General features: G+C 44.7%; 1 protein-coding gene and 1 pseudogene across 5 annotated transcripts in view; one reads left to right on the plus strand and one right to left on the minus strand.

Annotated features, from left to right (window-relative positions):
- The window catches only part of TENM4 (teneurin transmembrane protein 4), a 3045593-nt gene that overhangs the window by 2906519 nt on the left and 118419 nt on the right, over positions 1-20655 (plus strand). For all 5 annotated transcript variants that reach the window (XM_074400388.1, XM_074400391.1, XM_074400392.1 and 2 more), the window contains 2 exons: positions 11414-11599; positions 19894-19920. In XM_074400388.1, coding sequence (XP_074256489.1) covers positions 11414-11599; positions 19894-19920 — 213 coding nt within the window. The remainder of the gene's footprint in view (positions 1-11413; positions 11600-19893; positions 19921-20655) is intronic.
- Positions 4783-5667, minus strand: LOC120360953 (large ribosomal subunit protein uL30-like; annotated as a pseudogene).

Genomic DNA, 20655 nt, shown 5'->3' on the forward strand with positions numbered 1-20655 from the left:
TGACATTGCAGATGGTGTTATTCCCAGGAAACTAGGGTCCGAGAACTTGGGTGACTTACTCAAAGACACTCTGAAAAAACAATGATTCACTTCCAGGCTTCTCTGGCTTCAGAGCCCATGTTTATCCCCTGCACAACTCTGCCTTCGGCTATTACCAAAGTTTATGCTGAAACTGCCAATAAATCAGGTGTCAGGTTTTGGGTAGCACTTCATTTAGTAACACTGCCAGAGGAACCATGTAAATTGGATCATGACTTTGGTGTACTAATATTACTACAAGGGTTTCAGGAAAAGAGCAATTGCTTTCAACCGATAGTCAGGGAAGCTTCTTGGAGGAAATGAAATTTAAGGTGGTGCTGGAGGTTGGATATGAATAGGCAGTGATAAAAGGAAGAGGCAAGTACCTTGCAGCAGCCAACTGTAGAAGTCAGAGATTTGCAACATATACACAGATGGGAGGTCAGGGCATTTTGTAGGAAAGACAAGTAGTTTGAACTGGCTTAGCTTAGGATATTTGTGGCAGTAGTGAGGGGGGAAAAGGTGAAGGAAGCCAGCATGAATAATCTTGAAGGAGTTTAGGTTTTTTCTGTCATGCGGAGCCACTGAGAAGTTTCAAGCAGAGGTGTGACACAGTCAGGTTTGGTTTCAGAAAGCTACTCTAGTGTCAGCATACGGTTGGAGGAGCATACCTGGGGCAGCCAGGTGAAAATGTCCAGGAAAGAGTTAGATAGATGAGCTTATGACAGAGTGGAGAATGAGCATTTCACAAAAGGTTATCAGGATCAGAGGTCATTGGGAAGAGAGTGTAATATCGGCTGTCTCTTCATTTCACCCAGTTGGGCCCTTTTAGTGGGGGTCTGGTTGTGTTCCGGCCCTGGCCAGAAATACACATACCAGTCACATCCTTTGGCTTCCATGCTCACTAGTTCTTTCCTGGCTTGTTATCCTTCTGCAAAGTCAGCTGCTTTTTGGAGGCCTCCTCCAAGCTAGGTTTGACCTCCTTAATCAGGAAGCCAGATACTCTCCAATTAAGAGGAATAGCAGTGGCTTACTGCTTCCTGTGGTAGGTGCTTTGTAAAGATTTGAAATTCCAGTCCTGGGGGAATAGATGTGGAGACCTGCTCTGCACCCACATACTAGAATCCACTTTTCTGCTTGGTTTGAAAGCTCTCCAAGCTCCTTGAATGAGGTGAAAGGCCATGTGGTTTCCCAGGCTCGTTAACTTTCTGCCATCTCAATCTGTGGAACAGAGCCATGGCTTGAAGCAGCTCTGACTTTCGGGTGACGGGGAAGGAAGTTGAAAAGCACAGGAGAGTAGCTTGGGTTTGGCCTTAATGTCTAAAGGAGACTAATTACTGGAAGGAAGTCAGAGGTTCCTTTCCTGTGTCTTCTTCCCCCTTCTGGCTTCTTCCTGAAACCTGCACTGAGACTAAAAGCCATCTGTCCAACTTAGTGAGGGAGGGAGGGAGGAAGCGTGGGTGCCATACTTTCAGCATGCTAATTTGTACACAATAAAGAGAGATCTGATCTGTGGGAGAGAAAGTTAACTTTTAATTAGCCTACTGTGTGCTGAGCCTTGGTAACTGGTGTTCTGCTCATTTACACACATAGGTAGACTTGAGTTTCTTGTGGATAGGAATAATTTCATATAATCTTCTATCCTCAGCCCCTGGGCATATCTGGCACCTAGTAGATGCTCAATATATTTTTAAATCTTTTCAAACTCTGGAAGATAGATATCATTATCACCATTTTATAAATTACAAAAATCAGGCTCAGAGGTGTGCAGCATTTGTTTCACATAGCTAGGAAGTAGCAGAGAAGATGCTTGCCTGATTCCAAGCCTCTGCTCTGTGAAAAATCACAGAATCTTACATGGAGCCCTCTGTTCTGGACCACTGAGATCTGGCAATACAGATACAGTTAGAAGACATGTTTCCTGTGTAAGACTCACTGGGGAATGCAGAGATGAATCTGATGATAGCAAGGTCCTCTAGACAACTCAGGTAGACTAATAACCCCCAGAAAGGAAGATCCACGTAAAAGTGCTTTGAGAAGGCAGAAAGTGAAACTCCTTCCAGCTGGGACACTTTGGAGGGACTTCAAGGAAGAGGTGGCATTGGAGCCAGAACTCAAAGTGCATTTAGATTTGAACATGTGAAGATCACAGTAAAGGAGCCCAGACCGTGGAAATGGCACAGGCAGGAGCACAGAAGAGGGCCTAAAGAGTTCAGCAACCACCCTCTGGCAGCCACGTGTCCAGCTGTCCCAGCTGCCCCCTTACATTGACTGTTACTTAAGGCAGCCAGCAAGTTCCTACGCAAGTACCGACATGCATGTCACTGTATGGCACAGGATAAGGCACATCCTCGATAGGCCCTAGTTTTCCCATCTAGAGAATTCTCTACTAACCATAAAGCCAGTTCTAGTTTTTCTCTTTTTCTCCCTGGACTCTAATCCACCTGAAGAAGATCTCCTGGCCAGAATCAGGCCACTTCCTACCCATTGCCAGCTCTCTCCTGCCTTGACCTCCTTCTTCATTTTCTGCTCTTCCGCTGGTCCTTCGCTCAGCTCCCCTGGTCTCTGTGCCTTTATTCCACATCCACCTTGCAAAACCCAAGCTCATTTTGACCATTTACCATTTCTGATCTCACAGCTAGGCTTATGAACACCACTAAGCCAAATCCCATCATGCTTGTGACTTTGAGCCTCTTTTGGTCCCTCCCAGCTGCAGTTCTTGTACTTTGTGAGCTCTTGCTCTCATTCGCCACAGGGGCTCTTTCAAATGTCCACCGTCTATTCATCGGCACCCTGCTCTGGGGAGATTCCTGCCTCCTACTTCACTGAGAACACTGAGGCCACTGATTCAGTGCTGCACCATCATCCTGCTTGCTCCCTGTATAGCCTGTGTGCCACATGCCTCTCGGCCTGATCCCTCTACCCAGAGGCTGAAATACCCACTAAGCCCGTCCCTCTGATTGTGCTTCAGAAACAGTCCTGTCTACCTGTTAAAAGCCACCTCAGTTGAACATCTCCTTGCTCCCTCCAGTATCTTCAACCCCTCCTTTCCCTGACACTTTCCAGCGCATAAACATGAATAGTTGCCACAAAGTGGGTGTTTACTCCATAAAAGATGTGCATAATACAAGGCACAGTACTTGGTGTTCATTTAACCACACATAAGCCTGAAATATTGGTATCTGTACCCTATTTTGCAGATGAAATAAGGCACAGAGAGATAAAGTAACTTGCCCACACATACACTGTAACTATCTAATCTAACACAGTGAGTGGATGGACAGATGGAGGGATAAATGGGTGGATGGACACTTAGATGGTATGGAAACAGATAGCTGGTCAGGTGATTAGACATTTGGGTAGATGGACAGATAGATGGGCTGATGGATGAGCAGACGGATGGAGGATGAACAGGCAAATAGACAAAAGGCAAAATACTTAATAAAGTCAGCATTGAGTTGGGGTGAGGGAGGAAACTCAAACACTGATTCCAGAGATCTTATAGTCTAGCTGGGGCCATGATCGAAGATGTAATTAACAGAGGATACTCTCATACTGCATCTGAGGTATTGTCTGAACCCGATCCCACAACTCATAGGCCAAAAATCATGTGAATTACAGACATGTTTCATTTCTAGCGAAGTACCTTTGAGCATTTAATGTCTCTAAGTGTTTCCATAACTGTGATATGGGAATGAAAGCATCATTGCAGAACTCTTGTGAGAATTTAATGAGTTAATATTTGTGTTCCAACAACAACCGTTCTGGAACATTGAAGGTACTTTGTTTTCTTACTGTCGCCTCTAATGCTGACTATTAATAGTTCGGCTTGGGCTTTAAGTATGTCAGAATTTCTGATAAACTCCCCTAGTTGTGCAGTAATTCAGATGAGTTCGTGATAAAACCAAAAATCCAGGAATCATTTAAAATTAACCCTCTGTTAAAATTTCTTATGGTTACTCTTAGAATCTCAGGTCCTCAGCAAAATAGAACAGTTTTTTTTTTAAAAATTATCTCTTTTAGTGCTAAATGCAGACTTATGAAAGTACGTCCCAGGAGGTCCCATGGGGCCAAGAGTCTGTTTCCACATGAAGGGAATTTTAGAAACAGCTTCATCTGCACCTGCTCCTTGTTGAGCAGGAAGGTGTGCAGATCTTTGGGTGGGAGCCTTTCTACCCCTTACTTGTATCAATTTTGAGCATCTTTCCAAGTAGAATAAATTGTATGGAAAAATTATGCAGAAGTCTCTCCCTTTAGGACAAAGGCACAAGCTTTTCCTCCCAGCTATTTTAATGAACAGGATTGTAAAGTAAGTCCAGACAAATTAAAACATAGCTGTGATCGGTCCCAGGCTTCATCTGGGCCTGCATGGGGATTAACATTTAATGAGAGGAGCCTGGGGCAGCTTTTCCTGTACATATATATTTTTTGGCGTAATTAACCAAGAGCCAAACCTGTGTCGTTTTCCCTGCCCTGTCGTCCCTTCCTCGTGTGTTCACTTCCTTCTACATCCTAGAAAGGGAACAGGTGTAGCTTGGCATTAGCATGAAGATGTGTATGTGGGTGTAAGGACCGAGGCAGTGTTTTAAATCACAGAGCTCGCACACAGAGATTGGAGGAAATGAGTTTCCAAGGAGCCTAGGCACAAAGGACACTAAGCCTTTACTTGGATATAGTTAACAAAATAACTTGTGTACAACATGGCACTGAAATAGAGTCACGTCAGCTGACATACACCTCTTCTGTGAAGCCTTTTTTCATTCGTCTATTCTTTCTTTTTTTTTTTTTTTTTTTTTTTTCAATTTGAGAGCAGGTACTGTTGATTAGCCGACCAGCTTAGAAAAATAATCATGGTAGACACCTTACTTCATTCTTCTAATAAGCCTGATGATCTCGTCCTCCCTGTTGCCAGCATCTCCACCTTCTACAAAATGGGTGGTCTTTTTCTTCATTCCGCCTCAGGGAGAAGATAATTTGAAGGGCCACAGAAAGTTGTTTGCTTCTTTGAAGTGTTTTCCAACAGTGTAGATCTCATGAATCAGATCCTCCATGCAGATGATGCCATATTTACCAAGAGATCAAGTTGTCAAAGTGTTATCTGTCAAAGCAATTCCCTTCTTACTGATTTTGCCATAACCACGCCTGTAGATTAGTTCATTTACTGACTTTAGATTTGGGTACCCCCATGCAATATATGGCTCTGCAATCCTCAGCATGTTAACTGAAGCCTTGTTGAGCTTCACAAAGGTTCCATTGAAGATTTAACGAAGGTGAAGAAGCTGCAACACCTTTCGGACCTTTGGGCTCACACCATTGGTACCTCTGATTCTGATGACAAACGCCAGTTTTGGTTCTGCAGGTACATAGAAGTTGCCTGTTTTTTTTTTTGCCATCTGTACCATTTGAATTTCATTTCTGTACATCTGCCTATATTCCTTGTGATAGTGCTTCGCTTTTCATAGATAAGCTTCTTCCTTGCCTTTTGAAGCATCTTTTGGGCAGACTTCTTTCTGGGGTGCTTGATCTTCAGCTCTGTGAAATTTCTTCACATTTTCTTAAGGGTTTCTGGCACAGCAGGAACCTCCTCCTTCTTCTCTTCTACACCCTCTGTGGTTCCAGCCAGAAAAAGAGGCGATCTATTCTTGCAACAAACATTTGTTGAAAGCCATACTGGGCCACACCGGGTGCTAGTGCCAGGGAACCTTCCCATCAGGTGGGCTTCCAGTCTAGAGAGAAGACCGTGCATGAGTGAGGCTAGGAAGAGGCAGGGTAGGGAAAGGGCAGTGCTGTGGGTTTGATTTTCTGTAGGTGAGGAGCTCATGCTTGGCCAGATTCATCTCCAAGGACGTGTACAGTTCAGTCAAGAACTCTATAAGCTTGGAATAGGAATTTTAGGACAGTTGGAGATTTTCCTCTGCTTTTGAGAGGAAGTGCAGACTACAAATACAAATGGCTTCTACCTAGGTTTTTATATTCTTGGCTGATGGTGCCATGCTAGGTGACCAGAGGAAAAGCAAATATTTTGTTCTTCAGAAACGCATTCCTCTGCTGGGTGACTTGGAGCTGTGCTGATGGAATCATCTTAGGTCCTCATCAGTGAGTCGTATACGCAACATAGTGTACATAGAGCTTTTTCTTTCTTTCTTTTTTTTTTTTTTTTTTTTGCGACGGAGTCTCACTCTGTCTCCAGGCTAGAGTGCAGTGGCATGATCTCGGCTCTCTGCAACCTCCACCTCCCGGGTTCAAGCAATTCTCCTGCCTTAGTCTTCCGAGTAGCTGGGACTACAGGCACTCACCGCCACACCTAGCTAATTTTTGCATTTTTATCAGAGACAGGGTTTCACCATGTTGGTCAGGATGGTCTCAATCTCTTGATCTCATGATCTGCCCACCTCAGCCTCCCGAAGTGCTGGGATTACAGACATGAGCCACCATGCCCAGCCAAGCTTTTCACATAAACTATTTTTTTCAGTTCTCACCACTTATCCTAGAGGGGACTTTTATTACTCTCCTCATTTTAGGAGTAAAGAATTTTGGCTGAGAGAGATTAAGTTTCCCAAGGACCCACAGCTGGGAAATCCGAACCCAACTCTACCCTATGGCTTGTGTACTCCTAGTACTTCAAAAGATTCCTCCCAGACCCCAGACCCCCAGGATTCATTCAGAAAGTTCTGATGTTGGTCATGTGAAAGCCAACTACCATTTATCAAACCTTCCCTTGTTATTGTGTATGTTGCAAAAGCCAGAATTCACATCTGATCTTCTGAGTTAAGTCTAGTGTGCTTGCCACTACATCTCATTTCCTTTCTTATAAAAATGTTTGTCTTTATTATATCCTGAATATGTGCCACGCACTGTGTTAGAAACTACTTTCATGCATGCTGAATGGATTTAGGTTTTATCTGTCTGCCGTGCTAGAATGTAAACTTCTTGAGGTCAGGAAAAAATCCGTGCCTGTCATAATCACCATGGAATGTCCAGTGCCCACTGTGGGGCTTGCACACAGGGAGCACCCAAGAAATCAACCAAATGAAAGTAATTCCTACAGCAGTTCTCCAAAGTAGAGTAGTTGATGTCATCCCCATTTTACATAAGGGAACTTGTGACTAGGAGAGGAGCTGTGACCCACATTTCACAAAGGACCACTTACATTACGTAAAAGACATGTGAGCTGTCAAAGCACATTCTTTAGCATCGTCCTGTTTGGTTTTCGCTAGCCACTTCAGGAAGTTATATCTGCTTTAATGTCAAAGCAGAATCTGAGAAGGAAAAATAAAACAGTTCCTTTTGTTTCAAGATATTTGAAAAAAAGAAAAAAAGAAACAATAGGGACTGTGACTTGAGGCCAAATGATAAAGCAGCGTCTCAGATTTCTACTCTCATCTTGAGTCTCTGGGTCTCTTCACTCAGTCAGACAGGCCCATCTGCAGAGAACCCAAGCACTCCCAGGCTGTGTCACCATCCGTTGGCACCCCGTAAACATCGAGATTGCTTGGTTTAGGCTCCTTTCGTTAAAATGTGTGAGAGCTCACAACCCAGCTTGTAAAGTGCTGGTGGAAGGGTTCCTAGTCACCAGGTCACTTTAACTTCATGCCAGGAGATCACATCTAGTGTAAACTGGCAAGGAAGTTGGGTGTTTGGATGGACGGAGCCGTAGTCTCCAGATGGGAAGGGTGAGACTAAGTGCCTGGGAAACTCTGTGTAGAGGATCTCATTTCATTTTATATATCCAGGGTCTGACTTGGATGTAACAAAGGATAGTGGCAGGAGGTCAGGGTCTGCTGGAAAAGCTGAGAGTTGCCCTCAAAGGGAAGCCTACCCGTGACAGGTCAGCCTTCCTTGCCTATTCTGAGGCTTAGTTTGTAAAATGTCTGTAAAATGTCTGCATTTGTCTGTAAAATGTCTGCCTTGAAGTACTGTTTCAAGGACTGTCAAACAATGAAAAGGCACTGGTCACTCATGTGACCTCATAGAACGTTCTCATACTATCTGGGCCTCAGTATCCACCCCTCTAAGAAGGATAATAGCCAGGCGTTCGCACAGCATTGTTGTGATAGTTTAATGAGTAGTTGTTCGTGAACAGTGCTTTGCAAACTATAAAACTTGATGTGAGCATTAGTTAAATGAAACAAGGCTTTCCCACATATCACCTCATTTGATCTGACCCCAACCCTGTGAAATTGATGTAGTGGGAATTATTAACCCCTTTTTACAGAAATGGAAAGCAAGGCTCAATGAATTGCGTAACATGCAACCTGCAGATCACCCAGCCAGTAAGTGGCAAAGCCATGGGTAGATCAGACCTGTCTGATCCTGAGTTCCATGTTCTTTAATCCATTATACATAGCAAAAAGGTGCAGACATGACTAATAGCTGTAGGATATTTGGATAATCTTTTGAATGCCAATATTAGTTTGTGCTTTATCTGGACTGTGATCTCCTGGGGGCAGACATTATATCTTACCTCTGTATTTCGAGCACCAGGAATAGTCTCTAGCATATAGTAGGCATGTGTGGATATTATTAGAAGACGACATGAATTACCATGAATTTATAGATACCTACTATATATAAGGCAGGAAGAAGCCTCTGAAGTGGTTGCCATCATCACCCCCACCCTACAGAGGAAGAAAAGGAAGCTTAACAGCTATTGAGTAGGTCACAGAGCTGGCAGAACTGAGATTTGGAATCACATCTGATTCCAAGTGTACTGTCTTTCATCCATCCTGTCTCCAGGTGACTTAATAAAGGGAATGAAGTACCTTTTAGCTAAGACCTGAAGTCTGGAAGTTCATTGTGGGGAAAAGCCTGCCTCATCTCTTGGTTCGTGATGGGTTCCATGTGCTCTGCTGCCTGAAAACACTGTGGCTTTGGCCCCAGCAGCCCGCCCCTCTCCTGGCTCACACCTCAGTGAATACTGTGCTGTCTGCTGTTTACTTTCACACCATAAACCACCACGTGGAAAAAATGCTGAGTAAACCCAAACAAATACTAAGCTGATCTGTCATCTCTCCAAGGGCTCTCGAGGGCAAGTTCCAGCCCAGACCCCAGCCCTGGCCTCCAGAGTCACCAGGAGGTCGTTGCCCTTTCACTGTTGTGCAGAAGAAATGGGAATTACAGCGACTGGACCTAGGATGTCCTGGGGCCTGGAGATTGTCATTCTTTATCTTGAGGCAAGCCCAGGTTGTTGTCTATGTGAGCAAGAAGGGAAAGGAGCTTGAGCAACATCCTAGAGGATGTTGATACAGCTTGATGTAGCTCCACAGCCCTGTCCTCATGTGGGAGAGTCTCATACAGGCAGGTCGCTAGAGACAGGTGGGCCTGATTGGACTTTCAGCCAGGCTGAGTGGAGTGTGGTGAATGTTTACCATTCTCAGACATCTGTATTCCCAGGCATACCCTGATTCATTCATTATCCAATAAACCTTAATAAGAGGTTTATTCGATACCAGAATCTGTGCTGGGTACCGGGGATAGAGGTGATCAGAGGAATTAGACCAGCCTCAGGCTGTTCCTAGACTACTGGTAAGACAGACTCAGAAACAGAAAAACACTCTACCATGTAAAAATGGAAAAGAAAGAAACAAGTGAATAACCCACAGGGTGAATTACAGGAGATTTCTCAGAGGAGGGGTTACTTTTCAGCAAGTTCTTGGGGGTAGATTACACTTTCTAACAGGGAGGGTGCTCTGTCATAGAATCCCACATTCTTATAGCCTGAAGGAACCTTAAACGACATCAGGTTCCACCTGCAATCGATGAAGAAACTGACACCCAGAAGAAAGGAAGTGACCCCCACAAGGCCGCACAGCAGATTAGTGGCTGAGCAAGCATACATCTCACAAACCTCCTAGACTCCCTGTCTAAAGCTCACAGTGCTGACCTCAATTCAGGAAACCTTTCTTGAGTTACTTGATCTTTGTCATGCTTTTTTGTCATCTACTTCACTGGGTGCTCGCCAGAGCCCGGTTAGGTCAGCAGAGGGCTGCTGCAAGGCGGCATCATGCAGCTCACAGTATCCAGACCAGGAACGGTGGCTTAGAAGGCCACACAGCTTAGAAGCTCCTGAGTCCGGCATAGAACCCAGGTCCCTGGCTCCAGGTCAGACATCCCTTCCCACTTTACAGCTGAAGAAACTGATGTGTTACTGTACAATTAGCACCTCCCTTTTGAGGTAATGTGCTTGGCAGGATGTGTGGCACAGGAACACAAAATACATTGTAACTCTTAGTATTTTTAAATCCTCAAGCATTTTATTCATTGTCTTGTAGGAAGGTCTGAGCCTCTGAGACCTAATTCTTTTTCAAAGTAGCTAAGGTATTAGCAGCTTGTAAACCAAGCATGCAGCTTGGAAGGGCCATGAGCAAATGCACCTTGAGAGAGGTGCCAGCTAATGTAGTTTGAAAGAAATGAAAAGAGTTGAGATTTTCATGTGAATTTGAAGCATCTTGGGCCATGAGGTATGAGAATCAAGTCAGAGTCTCTCTCCATCAGAGCCCTGGCAGACAGCTTCAGTGGACATGGTTGCTCGACCTGTTTCCTAAAGAGCCGTTGCATTTTGGAAGACTTTACCACCTCCGCCTGCAGTAAGCGTGAAGCTGTAGCTGGCCTGGAGCCCGAGGGGCTTGTGAATCGGGCCGTGTGTGTTTTGCACCATCTCACAGATGGGCCTTTGTGAAGGGCGGGCAGCTCCACTCTGGCCCCTACTCCAAACCGTTTGCTTTGGATCTGAAACCCCGTTTAGATGGTTCTTGGAGTTGGAGTGAGGAAGCAGGAAGCTGAAAGACTGAGAATAAATCCAGCAAAAGCATAGAACAAACCAATCCAGAGTATGCCCATCGTGGGTGGGGTTCAGCCTCCCTCCTATGCCTCAACTTCAGTCAGAATCCAGGCAGTCATGAAATGCAGGCCCCAGAACTCATCACATGCCCAGCCAGACCACAAGCACTTCATTTGGCTACGGGGACTCATCCTTACTTTGTTATCACACATAACCAGTTTTTAATTAAATTTGACGTTTCCTGATGTCTGTTCAGAACGCTGGTCCCCTTCGGAATGGGGCAAGCGCAAAGGCAGGGACAGGCTGGCAAGAGAGAGAAGCAAATTGAGCCGAGCTCTTCAATCCTCCTCTTTTGGTGGGGAGACGGGCACAGGGCAGGCTTCTGCTCAGAGAATTGTTCTCGTTCAAGGGTCACTGTCCACAGAGATTAGTCTCCCGAGTCTCTGGAATCGCGATTTGTCACAGAAACCCAGGTATGTAACCAAGTGTGACTCTGGTTTCCAACAATGACTTGCTCAATACTTGTCTGTCTGTCTCCCCTCCTTCCCCTGCCCCTCTGGCCACTGCCTCCCCTCCTGGCCCTGGTGTCCTCCCTCCTTTTTCTCCTCCCTACAGAGATCTGTGCTGCTGACTGTGGCGGCCATGGCGTGTGCGTCGGGGGCACCTGTCGCTGCGAAGATGGCTGGATGGGGGCAGCCTGCGACCAGCGGGCCTGCCACCCGCGCTGTGCCGAGCATGGGACCTGCCGCGACGGCAAATGCGAGTGCAGCCCTGGCTGGAATGGTGAACACTGCACCATCGGTATGGCGGACCGAGGTTCCCCGGGGATCTCCTCTGGTCTGCAGGACACCTTTGTCTGTCGGGGCATTTGAGGGCCGATCTGAGCCCTCATCGCATGTGGGGATGGGAAAGAAAGTCCTTTCATCTGGAGGCATTACGACTGGCATTTCCTAGCCATCAGTTGGATTTAAACTCACAATTGGATATTTTCAAACTTACTCCTTCCAATTTCCGTTTCCCCGTCCTGGTGAGCTGGTTAGCACACCTTGCTGTTTCAGCTCCTCCCAGGCTAAATGCAATATAGCTCTGTGTCAAGGAGGTTTGTGTTCAGGATTGAGGCAGATGACCACCTCTTAGCAGCTGTGGACAAGCCCTGTCAACACGCTGAGCCTCAGTTTCCTCACTCCCAAAATGGGGATAATAATACATGTAAAGAGCTTAGCAAAGGCTGGCATAGGAGTGCCCAGTACATGTAGCCATTATTATCCGGTGCATTATCTGGCTGGCATGGCTGGGGCTTGGCTCTGAGCCCTCCATGCCCACTAGGCTCCTAGGTCAGAATTCCCCAAGAGGTCTGGAATCCTGGGGAGAGCTCCCCACAGGCCCTCAGGCCACGTGTGGAGTCCATTAGGGCTGGGATCTTCCCCATCCTCAGCTTCCATCCTGTCTGGAAGCCCTTGGGGGCTTCTCGGCACCGGCTCCTGCTGAAGCAGCTCTGTTGGCAGCTTTGAAAACAAGCTGATCACTTCGTTCCCTTCTTTCTGCCTTTCCTGCTGGTTTTGTTGATTTTAAATTCAGCCAGACATTTTGCTTGGTTTATTATCCTAGAATGAGCACTCACCAAAAGCTCTTTATTGAATCAACTGGTTTGCGTATGTGTGTTTTAACTGCTTCCCCTACCGTTTTGTTTTTTTTTTTTTTTTTTAAAGGAAGGGTCTGTGATCAGATGGTGAGCACATGGCTTTAGAAGGCAGGACTCCAGGTGCCTTTCTGGCTCGGAAAGTGACCTTTTGGGTCTTAGAGAAACTGGAAGACAAGCCCCACAGCTTTTGAGAAACAAAGGAATTTTGAGCAAACAGAGCTACCTGTTATCCCTTGTGGGTTTTTTTAGTCTTCCTTGTTTTTGTTTTGTAGCCTAAAGTTAGTTTATATCCTTGGTCCCTGCCCCCGCAACATCCCGAGTTTATAATTGGCCATGGAATGCCTTACATTTATTAATATTAGTAATAATAATAATGGCTTCGGATTTATAAGTATTTACAGCTAGCCTGGAGCTGTGCTAAGAACTTGAACAGCATTATTTTATACTCCTTACAACCACCCTGTGAAGCGGTATGTATTATTTCCTTATTTTCAAGGACCCGAGGCTTAAGGTCGCGGAACTTAAAGAGGTAGAACAGGGATTTGACACTTGATTTTTCCTTACCAGCTGCTCGCTCTGCAGCGCTTGCATGGCAAAGCCCAGGTTTTCTACCGAGGCACCTGCCGCTGTCCCTCCTGGAGGCTGTCCCCTGTCGCTGAGGTCACCCTCAGCCCTCGCCCTCAGCAGAGCCACTCCGTAGCAATGGCAGCCACCGTGTCAGCCTCTGCCGGTTGTGCCGTGTCGTCTTACTGTGTGCTCCTTGATGGCTTCTTTATATCGGTGTCATCCTTCCCTAAAATTGTCCTGGAAACCCGTTAGTGAGAAATGGCCCTGGTCATCCAAGGAGCCTCTTTAAACTCTGCTTTCCCCTCACGTTCCCTTTTCTACATGACTGAGGATGAACCAAACTTTTAGCTTCCCAGCCCAGAAGAAAGCCCATACCTATTTAAGGCCGGGCGCGGTGGCTCACGCCTGTAATCCCAGCACTTTGGGAGGCCGAGGCGGGTGGATCACGAGGTCAAGAGATCGAGACCATCCTGGTCAACATGGTGAAACCCCGTCTCTACTAAAAATACAAAAAATTAGCTGGGCGTGGCGGTGCACGCCTGTAGTCCCCGCTACTCGGGAGGCTGAGGCAGGAGAATTGCCTGAACCCAGGAGGCGGAGGTTGCGGTGAGCCGAGATCGCGCCATTGCACTCCAGCCTGGGTAACAAGAACGAAACTCCGTCTCAAAAAAAAAAAAAAAGAAAGAAAGAAAACCCATACCTATTTAAAAAAAAAAAAAAAAAAAAAAAAAAGTAGAGCCCAGAGAGGGCCCATTCTGTTTGCTGTCACTTGCTTACAGAGTTCCCAGCTCATCTTACCAAACTCCAAAACATTTGCAAATATTAGACAAAAATGTTGTTAAGATAAACGCATCTCATCCTAGGGAAACTCTCCCTAGTCGCAGATGATTCATGTCAGGGCTTGTGGGCAGGCTGTTTTATTTGTAGTGTGTTCTGGATATTCATCAGCCTGGCTTTAAGAATGTCCCTTTTATTTGGATGCCAAGAAGTCAAATCATCCTCTTCCACCTCCCCTGTATACTCTGTTGTCACTCTTCAAGAAGAGATACCACCTTGGGTTTGCAGATGCCTTTTCCTCTCCAGATAAGAAATACATCAAGGCAAATATGCAAAATATAAGAAGAAGGTTGACAGTCCTAAATACCAAAGAAATGTCATAGGACATTGAAGAAGCAGTGGACTAGTCATAGTGCTCAGTTGAAAGGACTTTGGCTGGGAATTCTATTACTACCTCTCATTGTGTGGTGAGCATTTTCTTTGTCCTTGTCTAATTTGCCTGCATGGTAACCTTCTCTGTGGGTCTTTGCCTGTGGCCAGCTGCGTCCCCACGAGAAACTCGATACCCTTGTGCTGAGGGAACACTTCAATAACCCTGTGGGATATAAGGAAAGGGGGAAGGGAGGCAAAGTAGAGAAACAATGGTGCCATCGTTTTCTTGCTGAAATAGAAATGAGAAGGAAAAATGCGTTTTTAGTCTTTGATGGTAACAAGAAGCATTTCCTTGTTTCCAGAGAACTTTACTCCCTGTGAGGATAATTTAGGAAAAGAAAAAAAACTGCTGATGTGAAAAGTTAGAAATTCAAAGTGTTAAATTTTCTCTTGTTATCAGATTTCATTGTTATACAAAAGGTCATTATCGTGCAGCTAGCTTCTAGCTACAATAGTTACTTCCCACAGCAGAGAAAGAGCTGGTATCCCTGACACTGATTTAGAGAACTCTAGGCAATGGAAGCAAAAAAAAAGAGGTGGGTCTGTTTATTTACATACTGCCGCCCTGCATAAACAGGAAGGAGTGGCTTGATACCATATACCAGGAATACAGAATTTAAAGAACAAGACAAATCTGGGCCTCTAATGGCCAAGTCCCCAGCATTAAGAACCTTTTTACCCCAATGACATTTCCCAGAGTAGATGATTATAGTAGGAATTAAATATCTTCTTTTTTTTTTTTTTTAATACCATCTTTTAGAGCCTTTGGCTCACCTTATCTTTCATGGAAGCTACTTGATTCTTCTCAAGAGAGGTTGATTTTCAGAATAAAAGGGAATTTGACAGTGGCATCCTCTTCAGTGACAGTATTTTTGTCAAACAGCAAAAATATTTCACTTTCAGTCCTAATTCTTTATGTTAGGAATCATCTGTCTCTTTGCATCTCGAAGAAGGGTCTTTGGTAAAAGCACCAAGGCCAGACCTCGTAGTTACCTGAGGCTTCAGTTTCTCTATTTGTGAATCACAGAATGGGGTGGCTGGAAGAGATCCCCAAGGGTGACAGAATTCCAGCCCCTTCCTCCACTGCCCACAGAACTGCACACTCATCAACCCAAAACTGAGTCGCCTGCTCCTAAAAATATCTCACAAAGAAAAAGGGATTCTTCATTTTTACTCTAACTTATATGACACTAATACTCCCACTTACATATGTGAAACCCAGTTTTACTAGTCCAGAAGTTAAGGTAAGATGGATTGATTTGGATCTGTTTCTCAAGTATATGACTGACAGAGAGTCACCCAACACATATTTTTGGTTGTCTTTTCAAAGAGTTTTATGGATCCCATAAGTCTGGGACTTGACCTCTGATTTCCTGTGAGAAAGCTGAAAATCATAGTTAAATTTAACAAGGTGTTAACTTTTTTTCCGATTTCTTTGAAAACACTGCTAACATTTTGGATCAGTTCTACATGGTTTTTCTATTCACCTCAGTGCCCCTCCTCTCTAAAGTTTGAAAACACCTGTAGAAAATGCCAGCTTCTGATTACATTAATAAAATTTCAGCCTTGACTCCAAAGCTGTGATTGTTCAAGGTACCAAATATACAGAATTATTTACCAGGCTTCAGGAGAGCTGCCCAAATCTAGAAATCACGATTTTTAAACAAAAGCTTCCTCTGAGGGTAAAGATCAAAATAATACCCTGAAGATACAATGACTTGAGTGAGCAAAACCAGACTTTCCAATGAAGAGAAATGATAAGTAACAGCCACAAAATCTTCCGGAGTGCTTTGTCCACTTTTGGTTGGTTATTTTTTGTTGTTGTTTTACTTTGTTTTAAGACAGAGTCTCACTCTGTTGCCCAAGCTAGAGTACGGTGGCATGATCTCAGCTCACTGCAACCTCCACCTCCCGGGTTCAAGCAATTCTCCTGCCTCAGCTTCCCGAGTAGCTGAGACTACAGGTGTGCACCACCACACCCAGCTAATTTTGACATTTTTAGTAGAGACAGGGTTTTGCCATGTTGGCCAGGCTGGTCTTGAACTCTGGACCTCAAGTGATCCACCAGCTTCGGCCTCCCAAAGTGCTGAGATTACAGGCATGTGCCACCGTGCCTGGCCCTTTGTCTGCATTTGAATGATAGCTCTCAGATTTCTTTTTCATAATCAGCAAATCCTTAACCAAGAGCCCACAAATCACTCATGAGGTATCAGCACCTGTGATAACACTATGGTTATCCCACTGGAAAGCATTCATTCACAGCAGGACCTGCGGCTTGCCAGGACAGATTCTGACAAGGAGAAAAAGAAAATTTACAGGGATCTACCTCAAGTGATCAGAGCATGAGTTTGATTTGCTGATGATTCTAGGAGACTTCAGCCCACATGTGGTAAAGGTGGGAACCTGACTTTGTGAATTTCTCTCAGTGTGGGTGTCACTGACCAGTTATCCAAAGAGAGAAGAGCACTAATGAATCCAAGAGCTTAGCAAGAACATCTCTTTGGTGGTGTGTCATCCATCTGAAAGAAGCTCGGATGACTAGAACCACCAACCCATCTCCTGCTGTAGTGATTCTTGTTTCCTGTGGCCTAACCTGTACCAGTGATGCAGCCCTTAGAGTTGCCCTGAGTCTCCTGGAGAATAAGAACGGAAGGCCTCTTGCCATGTTCTCCATAACTTTGGATAGGGAGCCCCTGAAGATTCTTAAGGTTATCCCAAGAGAAACCTTTGGAAACCTCTGTTGGTAGAGGCAAGTCAAGGAAAGAAGTTCTTATGTTGGTGATCAGAAATGCCAAAGAGACCTGAGACTGCACAGACCAACCTCATGCCAAAAGCTCAGTCTGTAGCATAAATAGCTATAGTGTCACTACTATCTCCGACTTTTCACATAGAGATAAGAACATAGTAGGAACACGAGAAACGTGTGTCCAATGCCAAAGAAACAAGTGTGGCCCAAGAGGAAAGATGACTACTGCCATCATCTTCATCCTGAAGTTCTGAAGAGAAAGGGGCAGGAATTGACGAAGTCCTGAATCCACCTTCCATCATGCAGACTCTGCGTCATCTTTCCTAAAAGTTGGTACTTTAAAATCATGAATTTTTAAACAATTGTACTCAAGAGCATATGTGCCAAAGTTTTCAAACAATAAGAGCGACTTACAGTATGGACTTCTGCATGTGCCTTTTATAAATACATGGCACTAAAGTTCAAAGACTCAGTTATCACTCCCATTTTCAATAGCCAAAGACAAGGCAGGTCCGTTCCATTCCCGGAAAACTCATGGACTTGGCATTTACTAGCTGTTCGCAGCTTTTGGATTCACAGTGTGGTTTGGGGGCTCTTTGTAGCAAAGGAATCCCTTTTGATTTGTGGAGTCAGGATTTGAAGTTCTGAGTGTCTACTCTTGTCTCCTGAAAACTCGCAATGCTGATGGTAACCCTTTCCAGTGACTTCTTTTCCTACCTATGGTCTGGAGAAATTAGTAAGAATTTGTGAAGGTATCCAAAACGTACTTTCACTGAATAGAGCTCTTCATGATTACGTGGTTCTTGAAACTGAAATGGCTTTAGAAGAGAAGGAGTTCTCTTAAGTCAGCCACTGGCCCTGGGGAGATTACCCTTTAGAATGGATATAATCTTCACTCACCACCAGAACCATGATACCACCATTAAGTTTGGAGACAAAGTTTTCTTTTCATCAGAGAACTCCCTCAAAGTGTATACTGCACAGTGATACGAAGACTTGGATCCCAGTGATGGAGTCTTATCCAGCCAAGCCATCCCTGAGAGAGAAATCTAGGGTCACTCCACCTCTTCTGTAACTGGATTCAGAGTTATTACAAGAACTTATTATTAGGACCCTCCAAAAAATTTCTGCAGATACGAAAGCTAAGAAAACCACTAGAGCTGGGTAATTGTATGTATTCATACTCTTTGATAACATATCCTGGGAGACGAGATAATAAGAAATCTTAGGCCACTTTGCAAAATTAGATGAATTAGCTTGGCTAAGACTAAAGTGACAGATGGACCAAGAATCCAGAAAGCTTTCCCTTTAGCCAGAGATATTTCCTAGGCCATTTTTTGTGTGAGCTGTCCCCATTTTTCATTGCTTGGCATTCCATAGCTTTGTTTACTCACCGCTGCTTAGTAAGTACTCTCTTTCATGTTCCCATATTATATTCTGCATCTCATGGACTCCACAACATCTATAAGAATTAAGAAAAGCATGTGGCCTCAGTTAAAATTTCCTCTTCCCAATTTTCCACTTGGCTGTGCAGCCTCCAGAAGCATATTTCATCTTGAACCAGAGACCACAGGGATACCTGGACTGAGAACACAGCTTCTCATCCACTAGTCTTTGTGACTAATATATATTGATGAACAACAGTGTCTGTTCTATCCAGAGAATTGAAAAAATATAATTTATTTATTTTTTTTTCTGAAGAGAGTAAGAACGTTTACAGAGCCCTAGGGATTCCTGATAAGGCCACACCGTTGCAGTCCAGTCCTGTCTGATGGACTTTTGATTCGTATGTGAAATTGAGCTGAAGCTGGAATGCAGCCTGGCTGAAGGCATCATGTTCTTCAGAAGACTGCCCAGCTACATAGCCTTTGCAGAACATACTAGGGGGAGGTGTGGAGAGATAGGGAAAGAGAAGCTCCTCGAAGGGCTATAGCTACAGCCTAGGTCGGGCAGGTGAAATAGTATTAGTGATTTATGCTGGGGATTAAGAGGCCTGCCCTGCTCTAAACACACAGCCGGACACCCATATATATGCACAGTGGGGTTTACTTCAGAGCGACCTTTGATACCCATCCTCAAATAAGCAAAACTTTAGAAGGCCAAATAATTCAAGGTTTGGACACAGCCCCTCCACTGGAAAACAAAAAACACATCATTCTGTCTTCAGAGTTAATAAGCATTGAAAAGTGGTCGGGTTTTCTCCTCTTTGTCCTGTTTTTTACAGTGCCATCCATTGACCTGCACCTCATAGTCTGTGCAAGATGTGCAAAGGAGGGATGCATCTAACTTAGAACACTAAGCATTCGGCAATCAACCATCTGTGGGCACATGTGTACATGGAAAATTCAAGAATGTTAAACAGACAATCTAGCAACATATTTGACCAAAGACTCAACCTCCTTCACTAGTGCATATCAGAGATTATTCAAATTCTGCATATTTGTAAATTCCAACTTCTTGGAAATACCTCTTGGAAATGCCCAGATGGGGTGCCACTTGTTCTCGGTATGGCTGCTTCACCTGTAGGGAGGTTGGATGCTGCTCTGAGTAGTCCAAGGGACAGGCTCTGGTTTTCTGTAAAGCCAGACAAAGCTAGCAGAGCAAGAGTGTGGCCACTTTTGCAGCTTCCCATCCTCCCTTGTCTGTTTTCCTTATCCGTATGTCTTCTTGTTTCTGTGATCACGTTTCCAAATGCCCGGATCACAGAATGAGTTGAAGTTCCTTTAGGCCATTCCCGGAGAATGCTTGCTCTCCCTCCTCCTCCTCTCCCGTGTTGTCCCGTCTTTGGTTTTATTTTCCCGCCGTGGCATAGGCCAGTCCCAAACGTGGGACACAATCCCTTTGTCTCTTCAGCATCTGGCATGGTTATGTGGCAGGCGGTATTGCACTTACTCGATCCTACCTTAAATGTCCTGTCTTTTATCTCCCTAGCTCACTATCTGGATAGGGTAGTTAAAGGTATGGTCTTCCTTCCTCTATTTTCCTGTTGTCTTTGTGTGTGTGTGATTGTGTATGAGCATAAAAGAAGAAATGTGTATATAAAAATGCATATACACCCCATAAGCATGATGTCTAGATGCTACCACATCCCCAGTTTTGTCACAGCATCCATTGCCCAAAGGGCATGGGTTTTCAGTCAATAGGTGGTTGATATACCTGGAGTGTCAGGTATGCCCAGATCTGTTTCTGACAACACCATTGTACTTTTGTTTTTCCCTCCCCCGCCCCACGTACATACACCTTTCACTCTTTCCACCCCATCTCATGTCAGCTTGCCCATCTGTTATGGCTCCTGGTCCACCAGAATTAAGATGCTGGCCATCAGGGTGGGTGGGCTGAGAAAGGAAGAGACCCGAGAGCAAAAAATATTAAGGACTACTTTTTAGTTCTACGGTGTTTATTCATCCAGCAGGCATCTATGAAGCACCCACTGTGTACTAGGTACCTGTGCCAGGGTCTGGAGACAAGGGGACAAACAGACCCCTGACCTCAGGTTGCAGAGGGTCTGTTTGTTTTGTTTGTCTGTTTGTTTCTTTTCCTTTTCAGGGAAGGCCTGACTTTGGTAAGTTTTATCTTTGAAGACTATTCCCTAAAGGCAAAGTAATTCCTTCCTTTTTAAACATTTACATTAATTAGGTGGTACCTAATTTTCCAAATAGGCCACATTGCTCTAAGAATAAGTCTCAGAATAAT

This window comes from Saimiri boliviensis, chromosome 6, assembly GCF_048565385.1.
Source record: "Saimiri boliviensis isolate mSaiBol1 chromosome 6, mSaiBol1.pri, whole genome shotgun sequence".
Taxonomy (NCBI): Eukaryota; Metazoa; Chordata; class Mammalia; order Primates; family Cebidae; genus Saimiri; species Saimiri boliviensis.